The 10,395-nt window shown below is 40.8% G+C and overlaps 1 protein-coding gene across 2 annotated transcripts; it reads left to right on the forward strand.

Moving 5' to 3' along the window:
* The first annotated feature begins 200 nt into the window (after positions 1-200).
* Positions 201-10,395, forward strand: RPS6KB1 (ribosomal protein S6 kinase, 70kDa, polypeptide 1). 2 transcript variants are annotated; one of them, XM_010146008.1, is made up of 14 exons: positions 201-244; positions 1,320-1,440; positions 1,737-1,805; positions 2,213-2,360; positions 2,996-3,053; positions 3,996-4,096; positions 4,617-4,707; positions 4,910-5,000; positions 5,309-5,416; positions 5,708-5,770; positions 6,616-6,693; positions 8,277-8,384; positions 8,965-9,077; positions 9,628-10,395. In XM_010146008.1, the coding sequence occupies exons 1-14, from the start codon at positions 213-215 to the stop codon at positions 9,863-9,865; spliced, it is 1,419 nt and encodes a 472-aa protein (XP_010144310.1). In that variant the 5' UTR covers positions 201-212; the 3' UTR covers positions 9,866-10,395. The 2 variants fall into 2 exon arrangements, with proteins under 2 accessions (XP_010144310.1, XP_010144311.1); XM_010146009.1 differs by lacking the exon at positions 1,737-1,805 and having other exon boundaries at positions 9,628-10,218.

A 10,395-nucleotide genomic window follows, 5' to 3' on the forward strand; every position in this document is an offset into this window, starting at 1 on the left:
AGATCTCTTCTGCTGATAATTTATTATTCCTGACCTTTCGACTTCTTTAATTATATATAGAATTGTTATATATAGAGAGAATTATTTTGTATATATATTATTTAAGAAGTTGTAAAACCCATCCGTGCATTTGTTTGGAACGCTGCTTTTTCTGTTGTTATAATTAATCTTCCTTCTACCCCTCCCATCCCCAGGGTCAATTAAGTGAGAGCATGGACCATGGAGGAGTTGGCCAATATGACCTGTAAGTTGCTGCTAGAAAATATTCTGTGCCATTCATGCCAACTACATATAACTTCCAATTTTGTTCCACTGTTAAGTTAAATAGAAAGTTTTGTCTCTCTTGTTCAGTTTTGAGTTATTTCTAGTTGCTTCACTATTTCTCCACATCAAATTTTGTGAATTGTATCTTGAAATGAAATAATAATAATAAAAAAAAATCCTGGTGAAACTTGCTGTTTGTCTTTTAATCCTTGTTTCTCCTAACCCACCTGTTGTACTTGAGCAGTGTTTGTAATGTGAACGTAGCGCCCTGTCTGCAGAACACTGTGTGTTCGGCTCCGTTCATAGAGGCCCCAGCTGCAGCTCTGCGTCGGGGTCTGCGGCAGAGGAGGGTTCAGGGGCTCTGACAGATGTTCAGGACACGGCTGCCTTTAGCCTGGCTCCACTGACACATTTCCAGATTGTCTGCGCATACCGTGTTGTGAGAAGCGAGCAGTGACAGTTCCCTTACTCTTGCTGTAGCAGGATCAATCTGTTCGGCTTTTGCAGAACTGTAGCATAATTTAGAAACGTCAGTAAATTATGGATCAGTCTTTTGTGGTGTGTTCAGAGTTGTGAGACATTTTTTGTTACAGCTTTTTCTGCAAGTTCTTAGTGTTCTGCGAGTGTTACCATGACTGTTGGGGGCTGCTGAATGTGACCTGATACTTAAACACACCTTATAGCCTTCCCTTGTAGGAATATCTAGGTCAGTTCGAGGCTTTGGTCTTTTTAAACTTAATTCTGGTGTAATACAGAGATTTATTGTGCATTAAAATATAAAATAAAAATAATAAAATTAAAATCTGAAGGAAATCTTAAATCTACTATAAATCCCCCAAATTTGCAGGTAATCTGTTGTGTGCAAGTTGCAACTTAGCACTTTGCACTCCCCTAAATAGAACTTCCAGTGCTGAGCCTTCTCCCGGTCCCCAAAGCCCTCATTCCCTTACGCCAGATACACTGTGTGCTTTTCAGAAAGTCATTTGCTTGCTTGCTGTCATTTGATTGTTTTCAAGTGTCAGGTAGTCTTACATTCTTGTTTCGGTTTTATCCAGTGGCATGGAACATTGTGAAAAATTTGAGATTTCAGAGACTAGTGTAAACAGAGGTCCAGAAAAGATCCGACCCGAGTGCTTTGAGTTACTGCGCGTACTTGGCAAAGGTGGCTATGGAAAGGTAAGGAACTCTTCTCTACAGCAGTTACACCAAACGGGTTAAAGTGCCCCCTTGCTGCCTTTGGCAAGGTCTCCTCTTCCCATCCTCCTTCTGAAAAGTCTCTCCTACCAGAAGGTGACCTCAGAGCCTCACCAGCTGGTGGCAGTAGCTTCTGGTTCAGATCCCCAGCTCTCCTCCTTCAGGCAGTGTTGCAGTGTGTAGGTGATCTCCTCTCTCTTTTGCAGGACTTTGTGTTTTAACTTACGATGGCTAATGCGGTCCTAATGTGTGATTGCTTTTGTATTGGTGTTGTGTAGGTATTTCAAGTACGAAAAGTAACTGGAGCAAACACCGGGAAAATATTTGCCATGAAAGTTCTTAAAAAGGTAACCTGAATGTTCCCTGCTATCTGAATCCTAAAAAAAAAAAAAAAAAAAAAATCTACCTCTTCACTTAGCTTTTACAATCATCTAATCATTTAATACACCTAAAAATAAACTTCATCATACATACGATTGTTATCCAGGTACAGTTGGAATTAAGCTTTCAGTTGTTCTGTTCTTAGTAGCTGGTTTAAATAGGTCAGGAGGTCCCCTCCCATCTAAATTACTGTATAATTCTATGAAATAAATAAACACTTAAACTTCTGCCAGAAACCTCTTGTTATATCTTGGTGAAATTTTCTCTTCTTTTATGTGGCAGACTCATATGTAGTGATAGATTACTTAAGTAAACTCAGAATTGAACTAGGTATTAACATGTTCGTGTGCTGACGTACCTCTGCGTTTCGCAGGCAATGATTGTAAGGAATGCAAAGGACACAGCTCATACAAAAGCAGAGCGGAATATACTGGAGGAAGTGAAACATCCCTTCATCGTAGACTTAATTTATGCCTTTCAGACTGGTGGAAAACTCTACCTCATCCTTGAGTATCTCAGTGGTCAGTATATGAAATTCTGTTATCCGCTTCTTGGTACCTTACGTAATCGAGAACTTGGATTTCTTACTCTGCTTACACAGGGTCAGCTAACTACTGGCCTGGTGTCTTAGGTACATAAAATAGGTTAGCATTAAAAATACTTCGAATAACAAAGATAAACCTTCTAATTCAATACAAGAAAGATGAACAACACATAAGATAGTTATTTTTCAGGGCAGTATGTGAGGGGAAGCTTTTTAATACCTTCCATCGGGCTTGTAATTCCTGTATGCTACACTTAGATTCTGTGCAGTCCCTGAGGTTTTAGTCCTTGCAGGTTTGTTGTGAAACAAGAAAGTGTTATTTTTATTCATGGATGGGGAAACAAACACATATTAGAAGCAATTTGCTCAAGCTGTAACAACAGAAAAAACAGGGACAGAAATGCTCTTGGTTTTTTTCAGCATGCTCTTTTGAGTTCTTCTGGCATTTCTTGGGGTTGCTAGAATTCTGAGAATTACAGAGTTAGTTCTCAGATTTTTGTGGAAAACGTTTGTGTAGAGTAGGACAAAATACCTGTTGCTTGTAGTTCTTCTAGAAAATAGACTTTTGTCTGACTAAGAATGATACTTTAATAGAGTATAATCTCATGACAGGAGGAGAACTATTTATGCAGTTAGAGAGAGAAGGGATATTTATGGAAGACACAGCTTGGTAAGTGAAACTGTTACGGTAAATACTAGTTTTGGGGGTTCATTTTCAAGCGCTTGAACTGTATACTCTGACCTGGAAAACTATGTCTCCCTACTCATTTGTTTCATCGTCCAGTGAAAAGAGCAGTTAACTGGGTTTGTGGAAGGTACTTCGTACTTACCAGTTTGTGCTGGTGTAGCTCCAGTCTTATGGTAAGGTAACCTTACTCCAGGCTCTGGTAGGGGAGGTGTTTTGTGTATTGGAGAAACCACTGTGGAAGGTGTTCTGTAAATGCAGGTTTTTTCTGGTTTTGATCCACACATGAATCTACCAGCCAGTTACAGAATTTCCATGTCACTGTGATGGCTGTATTGTAATGATCAGATGTGTGAAGTGACAGAGATAATCATCTAATGAAGAAGAAAAGCCTTTTGAGTAGTGATACTTTACATAAAAAGTTGAAATTGTCCCTTATTGATTAGGGTTCACACAACTGAGCACAGCGGTATCTTGCCCCTGTGCAGGTCAGTAATGCCTCAGAAGAGCTGTGGTGTGCCTGTGGGGCTGCAGCACTGCTCCACAGATACACTCTGGGTGCTGCCAGTTACCTCCTTACCTTCTTTTTTTTTTTCCTTCAACTTTGCCATCTAGATGTGGTAATACAGATTGAAGCGTATTTTAACCACTACTGGTAGATTCAGATTCCTCCAAATACATTTGCGCAGAGATTAGCTAGAGAGCAGGTGAACCTGATGCTAAAGGCGTGGTTTGGCAGTTCCTCTCGGAGTCTGTGTGCCTTTTGGCAAACCAGCCTCAAAGGCATCGTTGTTCCTCTCGTTTATGCTCTCATACATGTCTAATGATACTTTCAAGGAACCGTTGCTATGTACGTAATAGTCTTAGTGCTTAAGATGCTTTGCATGACTGAGTATGTCTGATTTTGTAGCATGTGTTTCCTTTCAGCTTTTACTTGGCAGAAATCTCAATGGCATTGGGGCACTTGCATCAAAAAGGAATCATCTACCGTGATCTGAAGCCAGAAAATATCATGCTCAATCACCAAGGTAGAACGATAGTAACAGTTACATTGCCAGTCATTTGAAAGCAATTCTTCAGAGGTCACAAACTTCACTCTTACCTGAATGTCCTCAGAACAGTGACACGGTTATTGCTCTCGGTGTAACTGAAGAACTGCCAAAGCTAACTGCTTGCTCTCAAACACAGCTCCTTCGGCTTTAATAGCCACAGCAAGCTCCGAGTTCATGTGTGTTTTGACTCAGGTGGTTTTTGAATGATTGATTTGCTAGTGCTGCAGCTCTGAAATTTTTCTTCCACTGGGTCCTTGTAAAGTACATAAAGGTCTGTGTCTTCAGCGTCTTACGCAGGTATCGTCAGAGGTTTTGTCTGTAAGTGTGATTACCTCAGTCTGCTTTATAGCTGTCTTGCTTTGTCAGACCGTATGAAGATATCTGGAAGTAGTTCAGAGTTATTACTTATCCATGTTAAAAATGCCTGGTTTTTGAATGTTACTTACACAAATGTCAGAATTCTGGCAAGTCTTAAGTTTTTCATGTCTAATTTCAGGTCACGTAAAATTGACTGACTTTGGATTATGTAAAGAATCTATTCACGATGGAACAGTCACACACACGTTCTGTGGAACAATTGAATACATGTGAGCTGCATGATGAAATAGAAAAGTATTACTCTGGTCTGGGGGTAATGCCTGAATTTTGCCTTTTGTAAATGATGGTTCATATGTTCAGTCACTTACAGAAATCTTCCTTGATAAATGTGGTTTTGTTTGAAAACTAGTGGGCAGAATTTGTATTAAGCACGTTAAAATATGTTCTTATTCTCAATTTTTCTCATTATAGGGCCCCTGAAATCTTGATGAGGAGTGGGCACAATCGTGCTGTGGACTGGTGGAGTTTGGGGGCATTAATGTATGACATGCTGACTGGAGCAGTAGGTGCACAGTTATAACTGCATGTATTTCTCTTCGTAGCTTTTGTAGTTACCCGTGTGCTCACTTGGATGCATGTATAAATACGTACATATTTGTAGATATACAAACTGCAAGTAAGAAATAGAACTAAAATGCAGCTACGCTGCTGCTGACTGCAGTGATGAGCTGCTCTCATCCAAGCAGTTCCCTGAAGTCCCATTTGCAGTAATTTTACCTGCTTTATAAATTACTGACGTGAGTTCTCTGTACACGAATTAGAAACCTGAACGAGTCCTATTTTTCCTCCCATTACAATGGTGCTTTCTAGCCTCCTTTCACTGGGGAGAACAGAAAGAAAACAATTGACAAGATTCTCAAGTGTAAACTCAACTTGCCTCCCTACCTCACACAAGAAGCCAGAGATCTGCTTAAAAAGGTAGAATTTTAATGTCAGTCCTACACGTGTATGTAGAAAGTAGAAATATAATGATACGACTGTGGCTATGCGGTCCACGCTTGGGTTACTACTTACAGTCAGTATTATTTTTATGTGGTACAGAAAGTGACTTTCCTTGCAAATACAATTGTTTTCCAATGAGTGCAGATTTCCCTGATTGATCCATGTTTGTTCTGCACAGTATTCATGCAAATGATGATTCATGTCAGAACTAGTCTAGTCGTAATGGCAAAACTAACGTTTACATTTTGGATGTTATTTCTCTTCAAGCTGCTAAAAAGAAATGCTGCCTCACGTCTAGGAGCTGGTCCTGGAGATGCTGGAGAAGTTCAGGTAACTTTCACTTAACTCAAGAATTCTTCAATTACTACACTGAAACTAAACCAGCTTTGAGGGTACATCACGGAAGGAGCTTATGTCTGTCTTAAGGCATAATCAGGAAGAAGGTAGCCACACGTGACAGCTGATCAAGACGGGAATGCTTTAAAGCTTAACAAAAGCAGCTGTCTATCGATGTCAGCATTTGAGATGTGGAAAATAACTTTTATTCTTCAGCTCTCTGTTACTAGCAAAAAAAAAAAATCTACTGTTGCACAATGATAATTGTACAGTCAGCCATACAAGAGCGATGGTACTTCTAGCAGTCTGGCAAAAAACTGGCCACCCCTTGCATTTAGAGCAGCTCCTTCAAGGGAGAAGTGGTGTTCGTTTGCACTCAGTGTTGCACAGTTAAAAGTTAAGGTAGAAACCCAGCTCCTGCTGCTTCCAGCTTGACTTCTTTTTGAGGTGAGATTTAACAGTGTACTGGAGAGTCCTCCTTATTGCACAGTTCTGATGATTTGTCATTAATACAGTGTTTTGTCATTATTTTTAGACATCTAACTTTTAAAGCTGAAAAGCACAGAGGTGCTTTGCACACAAACTGGCTTTTTCTAATACTTTCAAGGAAAGCATGGCAGGGACATGCGGGGTCTGACTGGGAGGTATGGTATCAATTTTCAGCTCTGCCAGCTGCTCTGATGTAGTGCTGCAGAATATATTAGACTAGACCCACGTGTGATTTTTTTAAAGACAGACACCACAGAGAGGGTCTGAAAAGAACATGCTTAATTCTCAAATCCCTGTGATTTACACCCAGAAGGCTCATTATGACTCTGTGCTGTTGCTAACTCTCGCAGGCTCACCCGTTCTTCAGACACATTAACTGGGATGAGCTGTTGGCACGCAAGGTGGAACCTCCTTTTAAACCCTTATTGGTATGTACTCAGAACGCTGTGAGATATCCCTCTGACCCCGTAGGGAAGCTCTTAATGTGGAGTGTGAAATTCAGAAATGTTAGAAACTCTTACAAGCTGGAGTGACATTGATTCCTTGTACCTGAAATAGTGAAATGCATCAGCTTAGGTTCCTGGTTCTCAGATACACTCTTGTCAACATCTCATCTACCAGATCTGCTACCTGATGCAGGAATTTTTTTTCCCCTGAGAACTGGTATGGTATCAACTTTAAAAAAGTGCTGTTTACTATATACCCTCTGCCATGAGCGTGCTGTTCTGTCTTACTGCTCTGTCGTCATGGCACTCATCTGCCACTGCAACAGAATCTTGCTTTTTTACATGAGAAGTGGCGAACATCAGCTAAGGGCTAATTTATCCTTCTGTTCAGTCTCCTAGATGGAGAAGCTTCTGCTTTCGTTTTAATTCCTCCTGCTTCTAATCTATAGGTTAAACAGACTTGCAAGTGCAGTTATCTCTGAATTTCTGTTTCTAAACATTATACAGTAAGTCAGTGCTTAGTTGAAACAAAGATGATAAACAGTTGCTAAGCAAAAGTAAATGGAGTTGCCTAAAGAAGCATTTGGGATCTTTGGATAGTATTTACAATGCACCTTGTGCACTATGAGCAGTAATTAAAGTTTATGTGATTAATAAGCCTCTATTATTCTATCTTGTATTTGGATGGTGTGGGGTGTCTCTGGTTTTTTTTCCCCCCTTTGGATACAGTTAGCTACAGCAGCAGTGAATATTGCCACCCCGATAGTTCCCAGCTATTAAAAATCCCACTTTATACTGACTTAGGCATTGCTAGTGTGGGGCGTACTGCAGCGGGGGGCCCAGGCCTTTGTCTTTTTCCCTCACCGTTTTGAATGAAATTCAGAATGACATGAGACTGATATTTTCAAATTAATGATCTATTATTGTTTTTTTTCTGTTATTAGTGAATTTTATGAAAGTTACTTGTGCAAGCGGTTTTAAAAAATGTGCTTCCATGGTTGCACGAATGAACACACGCTGCCTTTTCAGTTACGCTTAGGAGGGAGCAAAGGGATCTTGGAATTATGCCTGTTGTTCCTTGACTGAATTAAAGAATATTCTTCGTAGTCCCTTATTGCAGAGTTGTCACCTGTCCCTCACAGTATAAACACCCCTGTATCTGCAAAAACAGCATGAAATTATCTGGAGAGGCTTCCCAAAACTAGTAGTTGCAGCTGTTCTATACTAGTTGTGACAAGGGCTGAACTTGCGAGAAACTGGCATTGTAATTCTAAAAGTTTTCATTTGTAATTTGAGAATTTTTTTTAAAGGCATCTTTTTAATTTGTGTTCCTTTTTGATCCATAATTTTTGCCCCTCCCCCTTGCCTTTATTTCTCAGTGTCAGTGCCCATAGTGACCTCCCACTGGCAGCGACAGGATTCCGACACCACTCCAGGGTTTTACTACAGCAGAGCTCTGCCAAAAACCTATGGAATGAACTCCATCCAGAGGCTGCCCTGCTCACCGCTGAGCCATTTGGTTGATATCTGTCATATAAACCCTTAATCATTTTGTTTTTGCAAAGCAATCTGAAGAGGATGTGAGCCAGTTTGATTCAAAGTTTACACGTCAGACACCTGTTGATAGCCCAGATGACTCTACTCTCAGTGAAAGTGCCAACCAGGTCTTTCTGGTAAGTGGGCCAGGCAGGGGCGTGTGGTGACTGCGGAGAGGTATGTGGGGTTGCTGGGAAACAGGAGGGCGCTCCAGGAAAATGAGTTCCACTGAATTTCACCACCTGACGCTCAGAGCAAACTATCGTAATTGTAAACACACATTCTGCAACAGGTTTGAAATGTTTAAGGGCTTTGAAAACAGGTTGATTATTGCTGACGTTTGTAGAGGTAAACCGGCCAACAAACGTCGCTTTCTTTCTGAAATGTCAGCGTTCTAATTCAGAGTGGCATGACGAACCCTGGACATGTGATTGCTTTCACAGTCGTGCAGAGAGAACAATGTCCGTTCCATAGATCAGAATTAATTAATTGAGCATGCCCGTGGGAATGTGTCATCTGAGTAGATGTGTCGGGGCTGTGCAGGCACCCGGGTGAGGAACTCCCTAAGACCTGCTGTTTGCTTTGGGAAGTGAGTAGAAGTTCCGTCTGTCTACATCTACTCTCCTTTTGATAACTTCTGTTTACTATTTCATGCCAATCAGAACTGCATGAGTGATCATAAACATAAGCTACAGCGTGTTCATTCCTGTTTTGCAGGGTTTTACGTATGTGGCTCCATCTGTACTTGAAAGTGTAAAAGAGAAATTTTCTTTTGAACCAAAAATCCGATCACCTCGCAGATTCATAGGTAGCCCTAGGACACCAGTCAGGTACCTTTTGTTTATTCTCTTTTGTTTGTACTATGCTTTTTTTGCAAGTAGTTGAAGTAGATCTGCCCTAGACTTGAAAAATGTGGCCTTTCCTCTCGGTATGCCCATCACTTCCATTACAGTGCAGCAGTGATTCTGTTTTACTAACCGCGTTATTAGAGACAAATCCGTGGTGGTTGGCAGCACAAGAAGTACCAGTTTACTTGCTGTTCAGCGCTGATACAGCCCAGTGACTCTGGTACGCCATTCCTCTCAAACGGTTTCAGAACATCCTAAGTACTTACACACCACTAAAGAGTCACATTAGTACAGAAAATTCCTTCTGCAGTCATCTAGAAATATGTTCTCACTACTTTAATGAGACAGTTTTACTTTACAAGAGAGCGTGGTAGAAGCCAGACGTGGAAATTTTCTCACACTTCTGGAAGTGGAAGGAAGAATTAGAAATGCTTCTCACTAGGCATTTGAGTTCAGCTCCCTGCAGAGGGAAGGATGTACCTTGGTGCTGTGTGTATCCTCATCTCTGATTTTTATATTTCTTGTTTTAAAGCCCTGTAAAGTATTCCCCTGGGGAATTCTGGGGAAGAGGTGCTTCTGCCAGCGCATCAAACACTCAGACGCCTGTGGAATATCCCATGGAGACAAGTGGAATAGAACAAATGGATGTGACAGTCTGTGGAGAGGCCTCAGCACCACTTCCGATCCGGCAACCAAACTCTGGGCCGTATAAAAAACAAGCTTTTCCCATGATTTCCAAACGACCAGAGCACTTGCGCATGAATCTATGACAACACAATTTTTTTAAGCCTTTGAAGGTGGAAAACAAAGAACGGACATAAGCCCCCTGGAAGCTGAAATATGAGGGCTTGTATGGTTTACTTTTAAAAAGTGACAGTATCAAAGAGTCAGTCATTGCACAGAGTGACTTGGAAAGCAAAGAAAAACGGATTTTTTTTTCTGTCAATCAATGGTGCATAAAAAAACTTTAGAAAATGGTATTGCAGAACTCTAGGCACATCATCTAACTGATTCGCAGTGACATCTTCTCACCTTATCAAGGATTTTTCAGCTTGATAGCTTGAAACTGACAGTATTAAGGGTCAGGATGTTGCTTCAGAATCACTGGTCTAGTGGTGAATGTGTCAAGGAGGGTTAGCCCTTTCACTAGGCAAAGTATGAAACGCCTACACGCTTGCGTCTGAGGAATAACGAGCATGCGAGCTTGGTTAAGCTGTTTCCGACAACGGGGTGGAATCAAAGATGGAAGATAAAATTAATTGGTATTTCACATTCAAAACATAATGAGTTTTTTATATAT

The sequence above is a fragment of the Buceros rhinoceros genome, unplaced genomic scaffold (assembly GCF_000710305.1).
Source record: "Buceros rhinoceros silvestris isolate BGI_N320 unplaced genomic scaffold, ASM71030v1 scaffold47841, whole genome shotgun sequence".
Taxonomy (NCBI): Eukaryota; Metazoa; Chordata; class Aves; order Bucerotiformes; family Bucerotidae; genus Buceros; species Buceros rhinoceros.